This window comes from Hyperolius riggenbachi, chromosome 3, assembly GCF_040937935.1.
Source record: "Hyperolius riggenbachi isolate aHypRig1 chromosome 3, aHypRig1.pri, whole genome shotgun sequence".
NCBI classification, from domain to species: Eukaryota; Metazoa; Chordata; class Amphibia; order Anura; family Hyperoliidae; genus Hyperolius; species Hyperolius riggenbachi.
The window spans coordinates 444,367,977-444,390,330 of record NC_090648.1 but is presented as its reverse complement, the minus strand read 5'-3'; the positions used below and the strand labels follow the sequence as shown (position 1 = coordinate 444,390,330).

General features: G+C 44.6%; 1 protein-coding gene across 1 annotated transcript in view; it reads right to left on the bottom strand.

Annotated features, from left to right (window-relative positions):
* Window positions 1–19,325, bottom strand: part of APBB3 (amyloid beta precursor protein binding family B member 3) — a 70,140-nt gene extending 50,815 nt beyond the window's left edge. The window contains exon 1 of the mRNA XM_068277814.1: window positions 19,022–19,325. Coding sequence (XP_068133915.1) covers window positions 19,022–19,070 — 49 coding nt within the window. The 5' untranslated portion in view covers window positions 19,071–19,325. The remainder of the gene's footprint in view (window positions 1–19,021) is intronic.
* Window positions 19,326–22,354: the final 3,029 nt, after the last annotated feature.

Below are 22,354 nucleotides of genomic sequence, written 5' to 3'. Positions count from 1 at the left end.
ACGTGTGCGTCGTGCGATAAAATGTTCCCAGGCGCGTTACATCGCAATGCATGGGAACGCACAGCTGTACTGCGAATAGTAACACGAAAGTCTATGGACTGTCATGTTACCATGTGGATCGCACGCTGGGCTTGATTCACTAAATGTGCGGTTTAGTGAATCAAGCCCACTATATGCAGTGCGTCAAAAACTGACAGCGCAGCACATAGCTTGAATGAGCCCTTATATAGTGCTGACAATGGAGTAGGTACAGAGCCAGGGGCCCCAGTGCAACACTGGCCCCCTTCCCAGCACTGTATGTATAGTAATCACATAATACAGACCACTGCTGTATGAGGGCTCTTTTAGGGCTCAGTCACACTGGAGCATTTTACTAGCGATTTCGGCAGCTTTTTCAATCACTGGCGATCACTAGCGTTTTGAAAAGCACTACTGAAACGTGTGTGGCAGTGTTCACATACAGCTTTTTTTAGCGATTTTGGAGCGATTGCGTTTCAGCGTTATAGAATCGCCAAAAAACAATCGTTACAAAGTTGCTTTCTTGTACAGTGAAAAATTGCTGGAAAAACGCTTTGCAAAACACAAATGATTTTGCTAGCGTTTTGCAATTCCCAGTGTAAAGTAGGCCACAAGCCCCATACACACTGGGAATCACAAAACGCTAGCAAAACCACAAGCATTTTTCACAGCGATTTTCCTGCAATTATATCACTTTATGGCAAAGTAATTTTGGAGCGATTGTATTTTGTGATTCTTTAAAGTGGATCCGAGATAACTTTTACTCATTGCATAATTGTATTCCTTTCATATAGTTTATAGGGCATTCCTCAAGCCAAATACTTTTTTTGTTTTGTTTAAATACTCTAATTCCCTATAAAATAAACAAGCCTCGCTCACAGCTTTTCACAGTGCCTTGGCAGTGTAGCAAGGGCTTATGGGAGCACAGTCTGGGCAGGAGGAGAAGGAGGTTACTAGCCATTGATTTCAGAGGCAGAGGGGAGGAGGGAGGAGGAGATGGGACTGAATTTACACACAGGCAAGCTGATAGCATCTCCAGCCCTCAGCCTGTGACAATGTGGCAAACAGAACATGGCTGCCTTCATTGTATCACAGGAATAAATAATCATAAACGTTTGAAGCTGTTTGCAGCTAGATTTGCTGTGTAAACTATCTAAACTTTAGGTAAGATATATAGACAAGTTACTTATTATAGTTAGTTTTTCATCTTGGATCCGCTTTAACATAGAACTGCAATCGCTCCAAAATCGCAAAAAAAAATGCTGCGTGCACTACATTTATGATTTCAGCTAATCACTTAACACTGGCGATTACTACAGCGAGAGACACTTTAGGCCTCCTTCAAACTGGCAATCACAAAACGCTAGCAAAAGCACTAGCACTTTGCAAAGCGATTTTCCAGCAATTGTTCACTGTACAGGAAAGCAATATTACAGCGATTGTGTTTTGCAACTCTATAACATTGATACGCAATCGCTCAGAAATCACAAAAAAATGCTGCATGCAATATATTTGTGATTTCAGCAAACCGTAAAAGGCTGGCTAAGTGTGAACACTGCCAAATACATTACATTGCAGTATCACTTTTCAAAATGCTAGTGATCGCCAGCGATTTACTAGCGATTTCATCAGCTGTTTAAAACGCTCCAGTGTGAATGAGGCCTTACATTTCAGTAACGCTTTTCAAACTGCTAGCGTTCATCAGCGATTGAAAGCACTGCTGAAATCGCTGATGTGAACGAGGCCATAGCAGTTCAGGTCTCTGCAATTGTATCCTGGCGTTTACCACGTCTGAAAGCAACATGTTGCTTTCAAGACAAGACGCAACGCTGGGATCTACCGCCAGGCTTTCATGAAAGCCTGCAAAAGCCAGTTCTAAACGCTCCCATTCACTTGAATGGGATGGCAGTAGATCCCAAAAAACGCTGCGTTTAATGCCGCAAAAAATGCCCGTGTGAACCAGCCCTACGTGTTTTTTTCAGCACTTGGGCAAAACCAGATTCAGTATGTCTTTACGATGTTGCTTGATAAAATTTAAAGTGAACCTCCAGACTAAAAATCTACTCAGCAGCATTGAAAAGGCTTGGGGCTTGATTCACAAAGCGGTGCTAATTGTTGGCACACTTGTGAAAAGCCCCTTATCATGCCTGAAAATCCTTTGCACGTGCTAAATAGCGCAAAGTACCGCGCGCAAAACTTTGCCTTTGCGCAAAACATCGCATCGGGTGCGACGAAAACAGCGCACCCGATGCACCTATCATTGGATGCTCCCTAATTGGCGCATAGGTGCGATGTTCAGGGCGCACCTAATGCACCGTTATAGGTGCATCGGGTGCACCGCTTTCATCGCACCCGATGTACCGTTTCGCGCGCACCGGCCTTTGTGCACGGTACTTTGAACGCAATCTGAATCAGCTTGGTGAGTGCTAACTACTTAGCACCCTAGTTAGCACACCCAAAGCCTTTAGGCATTCTAACTAAGTTAGCACCGGTTAGTGAATCAGGCCCTTGGTGTTTCTTTAACAGCTTCACAACGTCAGAACTTTGTTTTTCTTACTCAAGCCTCATTTTTAGCTGCACAGAAGAAAACTGCCGGGCATTTTTCCCCTGATGCTGTGCAAAGCATGATGGGATTTCTGATGCTGTTGTTCTCCTTCTGCTGTTTTGGCACAATTTAATGTTTTTTTATTTTGAATTTGAGATTTGAAGCCTAGCATGCGCAGCTTGGAAGGGTGATCAGGACACAAGACAGTTGGAACTGTGTCTCATGCTTCCAGTCACCTCCTTTCAACCAAAAAGATGGCTGCCCCATGAAAAAGATGGCTGCCCCTATGAAATCACAAACATTTGCCTGTTCTTTTAAAACAGGGTGGGTAAGAGATTATATTACCTATCTATTTTAATTAACATAACTAATGTAACTTAATGACAGTAAGTTGCTTTAGGCTGAACTTCCCTTTTCTCTTTACTAATTATTTTTGTTATTGTTATGATGTTTGCGCTTTACCTTGGCAAAGCCCATATATCACTGTTTTACTAGAATGTATTCCCCCACACATAATGCAAGCATGATTAGTCACTGCACGGTACTGAACCTCCACAAGTGGCACCATGATTCATATAAGATGCGTCAGGAAACTTGTTAGCCTGTAAAGCGCTGTGACCGCTGATTGCGCAACGAGAAATGTTACTCTTTGAAATTATGATAAGGCTCAAATATGCACTTGTGAAATACAGTAATTGCATTTTTCATCAACACTCGCCCACGTGGAATGACACATTGCTAAGTAAGCTCTTGGAAGAGACTAAAAATCTAATTATTGACAAACAGCAGTGCCAGGGGGATCCTGCGCTAATTTACAGTATATGGTTGTTGGACTGACACCAGGGGTGTAACTACAGGGGAGCAGCCTCTGCACCCCTAGGAGGGCCCACAGCTGTAAGGCAATGGCATACCCACCATAAGGCTGCAGGTGCTCACAGCACCAGGTGCAGCCATGGCTAGGGGTGCTGCTGTGGTGCTCAGCCACTGTGTTCTTCCACCTGGGACTTTTTTCATAGTTTGGGCAGCATTCGGGAAAATAGCAGCAGGTAGTGCAGGAGACTGTACTACTCCCTGCACTAGATGTAGCACCCCTCCCCCTTCCTGTCCCATGGGCAATGTGTCTCCTTGGTCTCTACACACAGCCTGCAGTGAGTGAATATGCAGAGCAGCAGGGTGAGTAGAGGGAATAATTGCTGTGCTGCAGCTGGGACATTAGCAGGGAGAGGTGGCAAGATGTGTCTAGTGCTTCAGAAGTTGCCTGTCATTAGTAGCCATGTGCACTGGCTGCTGTAATACCAGAGTACCCTAGATTATTGATTGTTTATCCTGATCAGAGTAATACATCACTAATACAGGGCAGTCTGCTGTTGCAGAAGCCAGTGATATAGGTGCTGACAGCCAACTTCTGTAGTGAGCAGAAAAGCAAGCTCCAGGCAATTTAGATCAGCATGATTTCAGGTAATCTTATCTTTTTTCCTAGCTCCCCCTCCCACCCTGTTGTCTTTCCCCATGACCATTTCCTCTTTTCAGATTTTAGTGGCTTCTTTTAACCGCATGTCCCTGCAAAACAGCACTGATGATGTCTGCAGTCCTGGTAACACGTTTTCTTGCCATTTCTCCTCTCCCACCATGCTCTCTGTTTTGTGCCTCTACCTCTTTATTCCCCCCTTCCTCCTATGCACCCCCTGTCACAAGCCCCCTAGTGGCCGGACCGCACAATGCCTTCCAATGGTTTCAGAACACAGGCCATGCAATCTGTGGTCGCAATCGGTGCGCAGAAACTGCTGGGATTTTGGCAGCAGACCGACTAGAAGGGAGCCTGTGAGATACCGTAATACAAATTACACACTATTTCAGTGTATAACTGCCAGCCCACCACCTCTGTTACCATGGGACAGAGGAACCCACTGACTGGCTGACTCTAGACCTGCAAATAGAAAACGGTTAAACACACAATTTTATCTAGCTATTAACAATAGTAGCGACTCTTCAGAGGCCAGGGTTCAGTTTTGTGTTGCTGTGTAGGTGTAGCCGAACAAATAAATGACGTTAGCGTCGTTTATTAAAAATGCAATATAAATAATTAATAAATACAGAAAATCATTAAAATCAACAATTATAGAAACATTAGTAGCGCAGTAAAAAAAAATGAAAAGGGAGAAAATACTTAAAAAAAGGAAAATACTTAAGTTCGTGGAAATATGTCCTTTCTGGGAAAACTCGTAAAGCTCCTTTGTTTCAGTTCAGGAGCAAAATTTCAGACAAGATAGCTGCTAACCACATGGTCCTCTGGCTAGCAGCAGCATGCTCTCGTGAAGATGAGATTTGGAGGACTGCCCCTCCCTGTATGCACCCTGGTTTTATGGAAGCTAGTTTTGGGGGTAGAACAAAGCCAGCCCCCTCCGGTTCACAAACCAATCACAGTTCATTCCCTCGGAGATTTAGGTTTAAGCTTATAAAACGATGTAATTCAAAACCGATAAATGACACATTTGTGCTGATAACAGTTTAATATTCCTCAGATTATGACAATTCCTATGACATCAGACATGATTAGGGTAGAGGGTCCAGTTCCTGAGAAGTTTGAAAACTTGGTTGTAGCATATCCCTAGCCCCTTAAGAATGGTATCAAAAGGTTCAGCAAGACACTACAAACCCAATGATACAACTCTCATAACTATCCTAGATTCGGTATTCCATAAACAGGCAAAAAATCATATACAGTATTAATTTTCTCTCTGCTTCTGACGGAGTCAGGCAGTCTGGTCTCATGCTGAGTTTATCCTGTCTCCTCAAAAGGCAGTAACACTTGCCATTTGCTTACTGCTGGAGAGATTTCACACCTTGGTGTCACTGGCCAGGAAAGGGACTCTTTTGATCCAGTTAATTAACCACACAGGCCTTATCAGAGAGCATACTTGGCTCTCATGAAAAGAACTATGCTAACACAAGACAACAGAGACCCCCAGGCTTGACTGCCTGGTATCCAGAGACATACGATTCTGATCTGGCACGTCAACGGCAATCGGTGCAGTAAACAGATTGCGATTGCGTTTTCTGGTCTCACGGCTCTTCCGTGACACCCCCCTCTATCCTATGTCCACCATTTCTTACTGTCCTCAGAGGAGCTCATAATCTAATCCTACCATTGTCATAGTCTAATGTCCAAATATATCATTATTGTGTATTAATATAGCACTGGCATCTTCTGCAGCACTGTATAGAGTACAGAGTTTCATCATTTTAGGAATTTCATAATTCCTTTTCTCCCAAATAAAAATGTGCAGCGACGCGCTCCAACCCTCCCTCCAAAAAGATGGACTTTTTTGGGGGGGGGGGGGGGGGGGGGGGGGGGTCTGTAAATAATCCGCACTGGGTGTCAAATTCCCTGGGTACGCCACTGCTGTAAGGGGACCCTAACTACTACTTTACTCCCTCTGATAAAATGGTCCACTCTCCAGATCAGATTTTTGTTGCTACACTTGTTATCAGGGCCAGTTCAAATAACAATGGGGCCACCAAGCAAAATAAATCCAGGGGCCCCCTTAACAGACACCTCCAAATCAGAAAGCGGTATAAGGGGCCCCATATTTCCCCCCAGGACCCCTGAGTCTGCTGCTGTCCCCCCTTGTGGTCAGTGGTTTAAATCAGGATTGAACTTCATCCCAATTACCGTAGTAGCTGATCCACCTTTCCCATGAGAAATCTTTACATTTTCTCCAACAGATCATGAGGGGGCTCTGTATGGCTGATATTGTGCTGAAACCCCTCCCACAGTGTGATGTCATGACCATGGTCCTGACAGTTTGTTTTCTGTGAACCTTGTTGCATTGTGGGAAACAACATATTTTTTCAAAATGCCAAGCAAGCAATTCTCCCTCTGTGCAGAGAACTTTCAGTAACAAACATTCCATACAGGTCACCTGGCACAACTAAAGATGTCACCACCAGTGATAAAATTAAAGAGGAACTAGTAAAACATACAATTGCTTATTTTTAGCATTTTCACAATATTCATTTGCAGATTATTTAGTTAGTGTGTGCCATTGTAAAATCTTTCCTCTACCTGATTTACATTCTGAAATGTATCACTGGTGGTGACATCTTTAGTTCTGCCGGATGATCTGTGCAGAATGTTTGTTACGGAGAGTTCTATGCACAGAGGGAGATATTGCTTGCTTGGCAGTTGGAAAAAGCCATCATTTCCCACAATTCAATGAGGTTCACAGACAGCAAACTGTCAGGACCATGTTCATGACATCAATCTGTGGGAGGGGTTTCACCACAATTTCAGAAATACAGACCCCCTGATGATCTATTCAAGAAAAGTTAAACATTTACTGCTGTAGCCGCTATAAGCATTTGTTACATGGGCATCTATGGCATCACCCAAATTTACTTGCCGTCTCTGGCAGCATTTACCTGACCCACCTTGTCTGCCTTCTTACAGGCCCAGACGTCACAATGGCTTAGGGTGATTGAATTAAATGTGGATTTAAATACTGTATATACTCAACTATAAGGCTAGAAATTTAGGTCTGACTAACTAAATAGCGAGCAACATTGAGCACACTGAGTAACATATGTGTACTATTAGTGTCATTCCCATTTGCAGCAATTTACACAGTGGTAAGTGATACTTTCTTTATAAAGGAAATACCAAGAAAACACAGGTCTGAAAGTCCTGACCACAACAATTAATAAGGAAAGGGGTGGGGGAAAAATACGGGACTGCAGGAAGGCGAGTGAATAATTGCAGAACTTGGTGGCCTGGAGGTGTTAATGGCTGCACTTAACCTCCTTGCCCGTTATCCTCAGTCCGGGGTAACCTGCGCAGGAGGATTTCTCAGGCCCCGTTGGGCCGATTTGCATAATTTTTTTTTCGTTACAAGCAGCTAGCACTTTACTAGCTGCTTGTAACATCCGATCGCCGCCGCTCGCCGCCGATCCACCGCTATCCGCAACGTCGCGCCGCCCCCCTCCCCCCTCCAGACCCCTTGCGCAGCCTGGCCATTCAGGGCCAGGCAGCGCTGAGGGGTGGCCCGGATTCCCTATGGCGTCCCGACGTCGATGACGTCGGTGACATCATCCCGCCCCATCGCCATGGCGACCGGGGAAGCCCAGCAGGAAATCCCGTTCTGAACGGGATTTCCTGCTTACTCCGATCGCCGGAAGCGATCGGAGTGGCTGCGGAGCTGCCGCTGCTCAGCAGCTATCATGTAGCGAGCCCTGGGCTCACTACATGATTTAGAAAAAAAAATAAATAAAAAAAAAAGTGATGCGCTGCCTCCTTGCCGGGGGAATTAGACCGGCAAGGAGGTTAAGGGACCGGAGGGGTTAATGGCTGCAATACTGTATGCAGTGCAGTCATTAACTCGACCTGGTCCCCAAGTGCAGCCATTAAATTTAGCTGGGTAGACTTATACTTGAGTCAATAAGAAATCGAGGATATACAGCACTAACAAAATTCCCTCCATTCCTTTGAGCACACAGTAAGGGCCCTTAGACAGTTAAACTGTTGTTTCCAGTGTTTTTTTCTATCAACAAGCTGTCATTACCGCTGAGGAAACAAGCCCCATAGGAATCTATGGAACAGACAGGTACAACACATACAGGCAGTTGTTATGGCATTTGTTCAGCATCGCAAGTCCCAAGCAGTGGAAAAGTATTGCAATTAGATTCCCAAGGGTTGGCTAATTCCTCCTGTGTGCTACAGCAATTTCAACAGCAATTTTTAGGTGTTCCGGTGATACAAATGAAATGGAACGTCCTGCTCCATAAGACTGAATATAATGGCTGTCAGGTATTTAAAAACACAACTACTAAGCAAATGCAATACTTTACTAAGCAATTAAACCACATGCATGCCAGGGTCTAATGTTATCCCGGTATACGCTGGCCACATACTGGCAGACCGATCTGGCATATTTGACATCAACGAAATGTACCAATAGTGCGCCAGATGAAAGAGGAAATTATTGCTGATATTTAGAATATTGATAATCTTAAAGTGTACCAGAGATCAAAAATAATAAAAGATTTATACATACCTGGGGCTTCCTCCATCCCCATGTGCACGGATCGCTTGCACACCGAAGTCCTCCGCTGCCTGCAGGTTTGGTACCGGGTTCCGTAACTTCCTTCAGTCGCGACCAGTCTGTGCAAGAGGAAGTGCGCTCTCTACGTATCTCTCCAGCGGACACTGGAGAGTTACATAGAGCACGCACTTGACTTGCGCAGACTGGCCGCGACTGGCCGAAGTAACGGGACCCGGTACTGGACCTGCGGAGGACTGCGGCGTGGTAGCGATCCGTGCACATGGGGAGGGAGGAAGCCTAAATCTTTTATTATTTTTGATCTCTGGTTTCCTTTAAGAGGGCTACTAACGATACAATTTGCCAAATGATCGTTTACAAACGATTCTTTGTATAAGTGACTGGATATAAGCGTTTGGGATCACTAATGGATAAAAATCTCCTAATAAATCTGATCAGATTAATGAAATCGATCCAATTTTTGGATCGATCCCGTAAATCGGATTGGATTGGTAAGGTGGTTTTTAGTGGTCTCAAACGATCATTTCCGATCAATCATACGAAGAATCATTTATAAACGATAGTCTGGCAAATTGTATCGTTAGTGGCCGCCTTTACCAATACGCAACTTAGCAGTTCCTCAAACTATCTTTCACACTAGCCCTCCCCTACCTATGCCTAACACTACCCCTCTCCCCCCCCCCCCCCCAACTTCGGATAACACTAATCTTCCACCCTCCCTACACCTAAGAGTAACTTACCCCCAACAGTCCCCACCCCCAGAAGCACCACTAATTGCCCATCTTCCTACTCCTTACACTAGCTATCACACTGTCACAGCTAATAAAACGTAACTTACTCACCCCAGCTGCAATCTCACGGTAGGCAAACTTTAGCCACTGCTTAGTCCCCCCGCCGCGGCTTTCCACCATTATCCAAAGCTCAGCTACTTAGTAGCCAAACTTAATACGCTGCTTAGTGACTCCCACCGCTGCTGTTTGAAGTTCGGCTATATATATTAGTTGAACCTCAGGCCCCAAACTGCTGCCGCTAAGATGGATTTCAGCTATACCAGTACCAAAATGACTCCGCTGGCTCCACCAAAGACACAAATTAAATTGTGGTCTATGGCAGTGCCCTATCTTCCTATAAGCAGACACGAACTCTTGCACAGGAGACAAGGAGAACACAGAAAAATCCACCCTGTTTGTATTTGTAGAGAACAGCCTTTCTAATTCTCCCTTCTCAGCAAGTAATGAGCTAGTGTAATTTGAGCTGTCAGCAGTCTGCCGACTTCTAAGCTAATATGTAAACACAGGAGGTTAAGTCTTTCTGTGCTCCCAGGATACCAGGATGTAACCACTCTTCAGAATCTCAGTAAGAGTTCTATAAGCTGTAGTAGGGAAGTGTTGCTTATCTTTTAGAGCAGAGAGAAAGTTCGGAGTTCAGGTCTGCTTTAATTACCCACCCTGTTTTCCCAAAAATAAGACATCCCCCGAAAACAAGCCATAGCTGAAATTTTGAGCAATCTCGAAACATAAGTCCTAATCTAAAACTAAGCCCTAGCGGCAGCTATGGTGGGAAAAATAGTACAGATTCCACTACAGCGATTGTGATTAAGGAAATCGCAACCACAGGACATGGGAGCGTTTCCATTCTACTGAATTGTAGAGGAGCAGGGAAATCACTTCCAAAATTGCTTGCAATACGCTATCACAAATCGCTAGCGATTCAGATAGAGCTTTTTAGTGGGTTCCAGTACTAAGAGGTGGCACAGTGGGGAAGGCAGGAGGAATATAAGACATCCCCTGAAACAAAGCACTAGCACATCTTTTGGGGCAAAATATAATATAAGACGCTGTCTTATTTTCGGGGAAACGCTGTACTTTAACAATAGTGTACTTGGCATTATGATGAACCAATGTTTCTGTAGGCCCATTCACATAGTGATAGGTGAAAGTCCACTGTGATACTTCGATGTGCATTCACCGCCTAGTGGATAGCGGATACATTGCCGTATCTGAAGATATAGCATGTCACTCTGCCGGCAGCGGTTGCACCCCCAGCAAACCACCAGACGGTGCACAGGGCATCGTCTATGCTACCTGCTCCGACTGCTCCATCCTAATGTGAGCCGACCCTTAGACAACACTGCAGTTTCTTTACACATACCCTCCTACATAAAATCATTTCTTTAATGTACTTATAATTTAAAAAAAAGCGAGAGAGGGGGCTGCTAATTGGAAAGAACATTGAAGCCAGCAGAGCAAAGAGACAGTATGTGAAGATTAATAGGCCTTATGGTCTCGCCCAGCACAAATGTTCTCTTCAAACAGAACATCACAGACATGAGCTAAATATTAATTTAATAAGTGCATATTTATTCCTTCCTAATATATCTCAGCAGAAATGACTGCAGCTGTGCCTATGCTGTTTCTGCTGCATCATGAGGGAAATGCTGTACACACTGTACTTAGCAGAAGGAAGCAAAAACGCTGGAGGTCAGTTTGCAGAATGCATCACAAGGGAAACATTCATCAATATACATACAAATAGTAAATGGTATTTAGTGATAGGACAGTGGATATAGGTTATTATAATACCAATTAATTTCTTATCTTAGAAATAGAGTGCTAGTATAACAATGTCATGGCAGTCAAGAGGGAAGACACAGCATCCAGGCACACCGGTTGACAGCAAGTTAAAGTGGACCTGAACTCAGAACTTTCTCTCTGTTCTAAAAGATAAACAACAGCGTAATAACATTTTAAGAAAAACATTTGTTTGTTACAGCTGATACAAATCTTGCAATACATTTGCAGTGTGTTTATGTCCTGCTTTCATGGAAGCAGACATAGGGATAACATCCTGTGTTTACAAATTTGCTGCTGTGCCGAGACAGCCAGCTGACACAGCTGAGATATCAAATTAACCTGGTGATTAGTCACAGATGAGGGAAATTAGACAGGCTAAACGCTCTAAATACATACATGGTGCATTTCTCGCTGCTTCCCTTATGTCCAGTGCAAGAGTTCAGGTCCACTTTAAATAATCATCTTCAATGCAAAGCAGCTGCAGCTAAAGCAAATTAAATTTTGGGATGCATTAAAAGGGAAATAAATAGTCGGGATATTAGCATAATACTGCCCTTGTTTAGCTCTACTGTAAGGCTGTACTGTAATTTGGAATACAGTTCTGGGCACCGCATTACAGGAGGATAGTGCAGTTTTTGAACGGGTGCAGAGATGAGCAACTCAACTGATCAGAGGAAGGGAAGAGCTCACTTACCAGGAAAAGTTAGCTAAACTGGCCTTATTTAGTCTGGAGAAAATACACCTAATCAACATGTATAAATACATCAGAGGGAAATATACTGTAAAACTTTGGCAGATTACCTTTTTGTCCCTAAGCTTGTGCAAAAGACTAGGGGACGCATGAAGGACAAACGTTTTTGCCATCTATTCAGGAAAAGGTTCTTAACAGAGTGATTAAAGTCAATGGGAACTTTAAAAAAATAAATTAGCCAGATACTTACCTAAGGAGAGGGAAGGCTCTGGGTCCTATAGAGGCTTCCCGCTCCTCTCTCGGTCCACTTGTTGCAGCGGTAGCTTCCCTCATTTGAATCCCCCGCCGCAGGGGACTTAAAGAGAATCTGTATTGTTAAAATCGCACAAAAGTAAACATACCAGTGCGTTAGGGGACATCTCCTATTACCCTCTGTCACAATTTCGCCGCTCCGCGCCGCATTAAAAGTGGTTAAAAACAGTTTTAAAAAGTTTGTTTATAAACAAACAAAATGGCCACCAAAACAGGAAGTAGGTTGATGTACAGTTTGTCCACACATAGAAAATACATCCATACACAAGCAGGCTGTATACAGCCTTCCTTTTGAATCTCAAGAGATCATTTGTGTGTTTCTTTCCCCCTTCAGCTCTCATGCACTGAAGTTTCAGGCTGCTCTTTTCTTCCTGCAAACAGCTTTGCCCTTGTCTGAATTTCCTCAGTATGTGAAAGCCCAGCCAGCTCAGAGGACGATTTATCCAGCTTGTAAAAGATAAGAGAGAAAAGAGAAGCTGCCCTAATCTAAATAATACACAGGCAGTGTGCATAGAGGGGCCTGGAAGGGGGAGTTCATAGCAGAACCACAACACTGAAGAACTTGGCAGCCTTCCAGACACAGGCCGACAAGTCTGACAGGGGAAAGATACATTGATTTATTACAGAGACTGTGATAGCAGAAAGTGCTGCAGTAAGCCAGAACACATTAGAATAGCTTTTGGAACTTGTAGGATGATAAAAAACAGGATGTTATTTTTGTTACGGAGTCTCTTTAAGAAGTCTTCGGGAGCCTGAGTGCTCCCGAAGACAGGCGGCTCCATATTGCGCCTGCATGAGCGTGCGAGCAAGCATTCTCACGCAGGCGCAGTACGAAGCCGCCTGTCTTCGGCTCTCAAAGACTTCCGTAGCCTGTTTCGGTGGTGGAAAGCCATATTTCACCGATCTGGTCCAATACTGCTACCAGGGGATCCAGCGCTGGAACGCGGTGACCGTGAGAAGAGCGGGAAGGCTGTATAGGACCCAAAGCCTTCCCTCTGCTTAGGTAAGTATTTGACTGATTTTTTTTTCTACAGTTCCCATTGACTTTAAAATGTGGACTATATTACCACAGGAAGTAGTCATGGCAAATTCTAAATCTTAGTTTTAAAAGAAGGCTGGGATGCTTTCCTTGCATTGAAAGACTGATTAAAAGACATGGCTATAATTACTAGGTAATTCTCGGCTGTGGTGATCCCAGAATTTTATGTACCGTAACTGCCATCTGGAGACGGGAAGGATTTTTTTTCCCTGTTAGGGCTAATTGATCAAAGCCTTGAAAGGGTTTTTTTTTTGCCTTATTCTGGATCATCTGGTACATGAGAGGGTCCAGGCCAGTGTTTACCATATTTTCAGGTTGAATGTGATGGGCATATGTCTTTTTTTCACCCAACAAGTTATGTAGTTATATATCATAGTAACAAAAAGGTTGCTAAAAAATAAAATAATAAACCAAAAAGGCACTATGAATTAGTCCACCCTCTTAGGTCATGGCAAAAATGCCAACACTGTACATTATTTGTTACAAAAATAAAGCATACAGCACCCATACCACAGTAACAATTCAAGAATGCTTATCATTAGGCAAATATGCGTTATAAATCTCATGTGCTATAAATAATAGATATATCACAGTTAGAGATGGTCAGTGACTCTAGCTCAGGCATGGGCAAACTTGGCCCTCCAGCTGTTAAGGAACTACAAGTCCCACAATGCATTGCAGGAGTCTGACAGCCACAGTCATGACTCATAAAGGCAAATGCATTGTAGGACTTGTAGTTCCGTAACAGCTGGAGGGTCAAGTTTGCTCATGCCTGCTCTAGCTTGTCACCCCTCCTCTCTCCATAGAACAGAGCAGACTGTTGAGCAGTGTGTCTGTACAATGATCATTTCCAAAGTGTCCCTATGACAGTTATTGAAAGTCTTGATGTAGATTAATAAAATTTGAATCTTATAAAATTATACAGTTAGGATGGGCTGTATTTGAATACCCTAAACGTGGCCACACACCATACTATAAATTGTTCGATTTTTTGTTTTTGTTTTTACAATACAAAAATCTCTTATATAGAAAAATTAAATGTTTTCATTTTTTTTTTTATCAAAATTTCCTTTTTTGGTAGACTGTGGTAGAAAATTCTGATTCATTTTTCAGAAAATTGAATGGTGTAGGATAGATGGTACATTTCTTGATTTATAGGCCCAAGCAAGTTTCTTTTGAGTTTTTAATATATTTAGTTTTTCATAAAATTGGGCACAAGTCAAACAGTGGTCAGGTCAGGCCCGGATTTACCTCACAGGAGCCTATAGGCACAGATGTCCTGGCACCTTAGACTTCACCCTCCATGAACCTACAAACACCCGCCAACTGCACTGCAAGTGTGATGGCTGTCTCAGCTGTCACTTCTCCCTTACTAGTCATGGGTAGCTACAGGTGCCCCTTAGTATCAGGTAGCCAGAAGCACTCTCAGTATTAAGTAGTTACAGGTGCCCCCAAGTATTAGGTAGCTAGAGGAACCTCAGTATTAAGTAGCTAGAGGTACCCCTGACTGAAGGGAGATCTGGTCAGTGGAATGCTGAGACCTGGGTGAGTAACCTCTCACTTACACTCTCATCAGGACTCTGCATATGGAAGGAGGGAGACGCTCTGGGAGGGGAGTGAGCCGCCTTTCCATCATTATGCGCCTGTAGGCATGTGCCTACAGTGCCTTATGGTAAGACAGCCCTGGGTCAGGTTTTTCAAAAGTTACAACCAGGCAAAAAACTAAATCTATATATATAATAGAGTACGTGCCTCAACCTTCAAGCAAGGAGAAGAAGTAGCACCCTGCCCCCAGGGCCGGTCCAAGCAAGAAGAAGAAGTAGCACCCTGCCCCCAGGGCCGGTCCAAGCAAGATGAAGAAGTAGCACCCTGCCCCCAAGGCCGGTCCAAGCAAGATGAAGAAGTAGCGCCTTGCCCCCAGGGCCGGTCCAAGCAAGATGAAGAAGTAGCGCCCTGCCCCCAGGGCCGGTCCAAGCAAGATGAAGAAGTAGCGCCCTGCCCCCAGGGCCGGTCCAAGCAAGATGAAGAAGTAGCGCCCTGCCCCCAGGGCCGGTCCAAGCAAGAAGAAGAAGTAGCGCCCTGCCCCCAGGGCCGGTCCAAGCAAGATGAAGAAGTAGCGCCCTGCCCCCAGGGCCGGTCCAAGCAAGATAAAGAAGTAGCGCCCTGCCCCCAGGGCCGGTCCAAGCAAGATAAAGAAGTGGCGCCCTGCCCCCAGGGCCAGTCCAAGCAAGAAGAAGAAGTAGCAGTGGCTGAATAGAGTACTGGTTAAGGGCACTGCCTTTGACGTGGGAGGCCAGGGTTCGAATCCTGGCTAGGGTTAGTACCTATTCAGTAAGGAGTTCAAGGCAAGACTCCCTAACACTGCAGGGTGGCCTCCTGAGCGCGTCCCAGTTGCTGGTGGACCTAGGTGAGGGAGGGGGGGGTCCTGCTGAGCTTAAGCTGGAGGGAGAGCGCACATGGGGGACCCAGGTGAGGGGGGGTCCAACCACCCCCTCCCCGCTATTGTGCCCAATACCCCCTTCCTGCTCGCTACCCCCTTATGCGGCGTATGCTATGCCGCGGGTCGCCTAGTTAATCCTAATTCTCTAATTAAAAAAAAATGTTGTATTGTGCGTGGCCACCTTACAAGGACCAAAGACATGCTGGTAGCTTCACTGATGTCTGACCACACAAGGCCTGCTGTTTGTACGGATGGGGTAAAAACATTATACTATAAGGTTCTGCAGAGACAAATGGGAGAAGCTGTACAGTGAGGGAATGAAGTATTCGATCATTTACTGATTTTGCTCGTTTGCCCTTTAACCAAGAAATTATCCGTCTACAATTGCAATGGAAGGTTTATTGTAGCTGTTACAGTATAACAATACAGTTACAGATTTCCCAGCAAGCTCATGGTGAATGGAAGCTCAAAGAAGTGTGTAAGGGGCTGAGAAGGACCAAAAAGCCTTACTACAATGATATGTAAAACAGAAATGTGCCTTCTTTAAACAGAAGGTATTTGTGATTATTCATGTTTGAGTAAGCATATGAGGTGTCCTACAATGCATCACTGTTGAATATGCAATTCAGTACTGGCGGTGTGTTTGGCTTTCAGGGTCAACAAAAGGGACCATTTGCATATTCAGCAGTGATGCAATATGGGACATCTCATATGCTCACTTCAAATTTCTGTTTTTGCCGCTGTATTAACAATATTTGCATTAGCGCCAATGGGTCGTCCAAATTGGCCTAGAGCCACGAGTGCCCAAATTTCCTGCTACCGCTAATATGACTAGTGCTATGTCCCTGTGCAGCAGTCAAGTGTCTTGACGCAATGGCTTTCTGCCAAGCCAGCAAAAACACCACCCACATAAGGACAACCTAGAGAATGCACATTCCAAAACAGGTCAGCAATGGCTGCCCCATGTTCTGTCCCTTAAAAAAAATCAACACATCAAAAACCGAAAGAAATCTCAGCTACATGTGGATTTCAGTAAGATGAGTAAGGGCCGGTTAAGACGGGCGGCTGCTGGCGATCGTCCTCGTTTACTGGTGGGACCCACCGTGCCACACATTGAAAATGCAAGCAATGCATTAACCGTCAATTGTGTAAGCGCCAAGGTCGATCACATTTTCCAGAGACCCTGCATTTAGCATCTAGCATTGGCGACGTTCGTACTTCCAAATCCCCCCCCCCCCCCCCCCATTCCTGGGCTTAAAACGTGACAACAAGTCGATAGGAAATGATGCCAAATGCTTTCCTGCTCAGTAGGTGAAAAGCGTTTGAGGACGCATAAACCAGCCCCCGGCAGCTGTCCATCTGAATTATTTTTCCAGTCGATATCCGGTCGATTTGATCTTTGGCTCAAATCTGCTAGAAAGTGATGTCCCAATATGCTGTTTAAAATCAATCAAATCGGTCAATCATTCCTGACAGTTCGATTAATCAGCACTGGGGGGGGGGGGGGGGTCAGGAGCAGAGGCGGATCAACGGCCCATAGCGTTGCCCTGCATCGAAATCTATTCAACATCTATGTGCAGTGTGTAGAAGGATTTGATCAGGTGATCAGATAGATCCCTCTCTGATAAGATTATTATTTGAGAGGGATTTATCCTTTGGCCACATCGACCAATGTGTGGCCAGCTTAAAGTGAACCCGAGGTGAAAATAAACTGATGAGATAGACAATCGTATTTATCCTCCTACTCCTAAAAATGACTTTTAAGACAGCCCAGGATTTTATTTTATATTTAAACATTTAGAAAGTAGATTGAATGTTTAGTTGTCTCTGCTCAGTTGCAGTCTATTTAAGTGTCCCTAAATGAAAATACAGGAACTATATTGACCCTTTCTCTCTCCATCTGCTCTCAGAAATATGTAGAAAATGTAAAAAACTTTTATGGCTGTAATTTGATTATCAGTGATGTTTACTACATTCCTGACAAGGTACTGACAAGACAGAAGCTGTCATTTCCAGCCTTAAAAATTAACTATTTCAGGCAGCAAAATAAAACAAGCAAAACAGCCTGGTTATTAATATGTTTAGTACTGTACATACACATGTTTATCTCATCATGTCACATGTCACCTCGGGTACACATTAAAGAGGAACTTTTACCAAGGATTGACCTTCATCCCAATCAATATCTGATACCCCCTTCCAGATGAAAAATTTCTAAATGTTCTCAAATAAATCATCAGGGGGGTTTGTTTGGCTAATATTGTGGTGAAACCCCTCCCACAGTGTGATGTCATGACCATGGTCCTGACAGATTGCTGTCTGTGAACCTCGTTGCATTGTGTGAAACAGATTTTTCCAACTGCCAAGCAAAAGCAGTATCTTTCTCTGTGCATAGAACTCTCAGTAATGGACATTCAGTACAGATCACCTAGCGGGACTAAAGCTGTCACCATCACCATACATTTCAGAATGGAATTCAGAAAGAGGATGAATGTTACAATGGGCAAATACCGACTAAATAATCTATAAATGAATATTGTAAACAATAAGCAATGTTATTCATTCTGTTATTTTCACTACAGTTTCTCAATAAGGCAGTGATTTCATTAACACTGCTCTAAACTCAATGCCCAATCTTCCAAAGGCTGGAGTCTCACTTCTTCTGCTGCATTCTCTATAGTCTAAAAATGAAAAATCATGTAGCTAAAACTGAGATTGGCTTATGCCATACTAGCTTTTGCACCAAGTCAGCCCCATCAATCACAGATTTTTATGTTTTCACATGAATTACTAAAACTATTCCAACTTCTAGCACGGTACCATCAGTCTCCAGACATCTGTTGAAAAAAACAGATCACAGTCAACTTTCTCCAGTTTTTCCTTCTAAATTCACAACAAAGAAAATCTACAGCATTAAAATGACAAACTTCAACCCTGTATTGTATCTCCTCCTGTCTACAGAAGCCATGCTCATTCTTTGCAGCTATTCATAGTCGTGTACCAAAATATTTAGTGTGCTGCAGTTACACAACAGTTAGCATGAAGCTAGTATTAATGTAAAAAGAAAAGAAAAACTCGCAATAAACACACTTGTCCCACTAAAAACTCCCACAGTCCATGCCTCGTCTGTAAAAGCAGGTGCAGGTTTTGTCTCCACAGTCCATAAAATCTGTACAGCTCACCTGATGGTTCAGGAAGCCATCATGAAAACTCTGCAGATGTACCGTACATCAAATCTGTACAACTCAATAATAACGCTCCTCTAACTCTCTAATTAGGCAAGACTGTTTGCTGGGATGCAGAGAAAAACCGCAGCTCGTAAAAAAACCATCATCGCATCAACTTACCGTCATAATTAACGATAATGATAGCGAGCATGTAGTCCTTGCCCAGCATCTTCAGGCAGCCACAACAGGCGAAAGGGGGTCTCCGCAAAGGAAAAATGCCAACCTGATGGCTGAGATGGGGTGGAGGAGGGTGAGGGGTACCAAGGATGAGAGCCTCTGCCCCGGATCAGCCTGCAAACACAGCAGGAAAGTCTGCAGCACCCATCTGTAGCGAGGATGATGCACAGAGCACTGGACAGGCAGGGAAGCTGAGGATGCTTGGCTGGGAGGAGAGGCGATACTGAGCTGTTAGTGGGAGTTGCAGTCTGGGAGGAGCTGTCCAGTGCTGATGAATGATGCTGTTGTACACTAGCTTCAATGTAACAGTCCTCAACCAGGCATTGCTACACCAAGACCAAGTACATTCACACACACAGCTCTGTTTATTACACACACTTTGGATTATAGATTTATTTATAGGTCATCTAGGCAAGCAGTGTCCTCATGTCTTCAGTGTTAGTTGTGTGGAGTTATGCACTTTGGAAGACTGCCCCCCTCCTCATGGAGGGAATGGGGCGTTCCTTGTTCTGAGAATTGAACTATATTTAGCAGCCCGGCCCCTAGGTCCCACCTGCAGCATCCCGGGGAGGGGGTGACACGTAATAATGACTAATAACACTAATGTAGCTGCATGGGCTGGCCGGAGGGAATTCTGCATGGAAACATAGATTCTAATAAAAGTAAAGGTCACAGAAGGACTGGAAATCTGGTTGTACAGGAATGCTGTCATCTAGAATAATGTGACGTCAGGTGTGAATGTGGATTATTTTTCTGTAATGGCTGGTTGCAGTAGTTTTAAAAGGTAATGATATTACACCATAATATTTTTCAAAACATAACAGTGCTAGAAACTCACTACTGAATTCACGAATTCAAAATGTAAACGTGATTTCTACATTTTATCAGTCTGCTTTATGTCAACAAAAACATCTCATCTTGATATTCTCTAGAACAGAAATAAGGGTCCACTTGAAATGATGGTGGATCAGGCTCAATTTTTGCAATACATATTTTGAGTATATCCATGGCTCCCAACTGTGCCTGTAAAGGATTGCGGAGATGCCGCCGCGCGGTCTGGCGGCGGGGCGGCTGTCTCCGCGTTCAGACCGGCGGTTTCCGCACAGCAGCATGCGTCTGGTTTGTCTGAGCCTTCTAGTGCACACAGATGGAGAGCTACGCGCACGCGCTGGGAGGCAGGACCTTTATGCCAGGAGGAGAGGGATCAGCTGATCAGGTTGGTCAGCTGATCCCAGCGCAGACTGTCACTGGCTGAGTAGCGCTGGGTGGCGCTGAGGAGCGCTGCCCTATATATAGATCTCGCTGGTCAGTCTCAGGTTGTCTGCCGTTGCGAATACATACGTGTGAGCACTCAGACCATAGTCAGATCCCACAGTGTGTTAGAACCAGGTGGATCTGGGAATTCACACGTAGCCAGATTACGCTTGTGTCATTACTGTGTTATACTTTAGACCAGTTCCAGGGTGTTGTGACCACGGACCTCACACCCAAGCTTAGGAATACTGTGTCATTGCTGTGTTATACTTTAGACCAGTTCCAGGGTGTTGTGACCACGGACCTCACACCCAAGCTTAGGAATACTGTGTCATTGCTGTGTTATACTTTAGACCAGTTCCAGGGTGTTGTGACCACGGACCTCACACCCAAGCTTAGGAATACTGTGTCATTGCTGTGTTATACTTTAGACCAGTTCCTGGGTGTTGAGACCACGGACCTTACACTCTAGACTAGACCTCTGCTTTATCTGTTATGACCAATTGCTCTCTAGACCTCTCTCCTGCTTTCTGAGTCGGTACCTATGCATATCTGCCTACCTGTTGCCAAACCCTGCCTGCACCTGGTTACCGAATCAGCCTTCTGTCTCTGTACCTTATCTGCTCGTGTGTTGCTGACCTGGCCTGACCGACCCTTCTGGCTGTCACTCATACCTTGAGTGTTCAGTCTATCTGTACTACCTGTGACACTACCCAGCCGAGTGCAGGGGCCAATGCAGGATTTTTAAGGGGGGGTTCCTGAAAGGTCCAGAAGCACTTATGTCCTCGAGTGCTTCCGAATACAGGTGGCTCCATACTGCCCATGCACAAAAGTGCGCTAGCGTATTACGGAGCTGCCTATCTTTGGAAGTACTCAAGGACACAAGTGTTTCTGAGGGCTTCTGGTAGCAGCAAATTTGAACGGGGTACAGCACTGGAACATCTCCCCGAGAGAGGAACGGGAGATAGACTTAGTTTGGACAATTCAGTGGAATATGCCACATAGTGTCACATAGCGCAAGCGATACCCATATGATGCAGGGATATATGCATCTGCGGAAGATGGCGGCGCGGCGCTATATAAATACTATATAATAATATTTTGCCTCACCAGAATTGCACTTTTATTTAGCTTTCCTGTATGACAAGAAGACACAGCCAGCACTAGGGGAAGAGGGAAACAAAGGTGAATGAAGGAGGCTGGTGCACACCAAGAGTGCTTCTGAGCGTTTTTCAAATCAACAGTGATTTGAAAAGCGCTTGGCTAATGTTACCCTATGACAGTGTTTTCACAACAGCGTTGTGACTTTTTCAAAATCGCACGTATACTGCATGTAGCATGTTTTTGAGCGATTCATTCAAAAATCGCTCTGAAAATCGTTTCACAAAATCACACTCACAAATTGATAGCGATTGCTACTGTCATTTTGGCGTTGCACTAGCCCAGAGAGAGGAGTGGAGAAATTGAGAATAGCCTGAGATGGAGCAGAGAACTTATCTGTATTGCAGTCCCACATCAGACAGGTTACTTGCCTGTAATCGGACTCCTGTCCCTGCCAGTCTCCCACACAAGTCAGAAAGAAGCCCTCCTGGAGTCTAGGGACTGTCAAAAACTTTTCAACTTGTTTAACACCTTATCCACACATGCAGTCATTATAACAATGGGGAGAGACCAGACAGATGTTTGGCCACGGACCCTGAGTCCAGGCAAGCTCTGCATCATGCTGTGGATATTTACCAGCTTTCCTGCCCTCTAATTGCATCATGTCTGACACTTCTGTGCTCTGGAGAGTCCTGGACTCCAGAATCAACATTCTCTCACTGCAGGCTGCATCTTCTTGTGGGGGAAGCTCGGCTGCCTTTCTCATTCTATTAGCTGGAGGGAGGCACCGCACCAGAAGTAAGAAGGGAGGGAGAATGAGGCTGCTTATATTATGCAGGCTTCCCTGGCTGAATACACAGCTCAGCTTCTTCAGAGAGACCAATCAGGGGCTCTCTCCCTTAGGAGTCCTTTGGCTGCAGT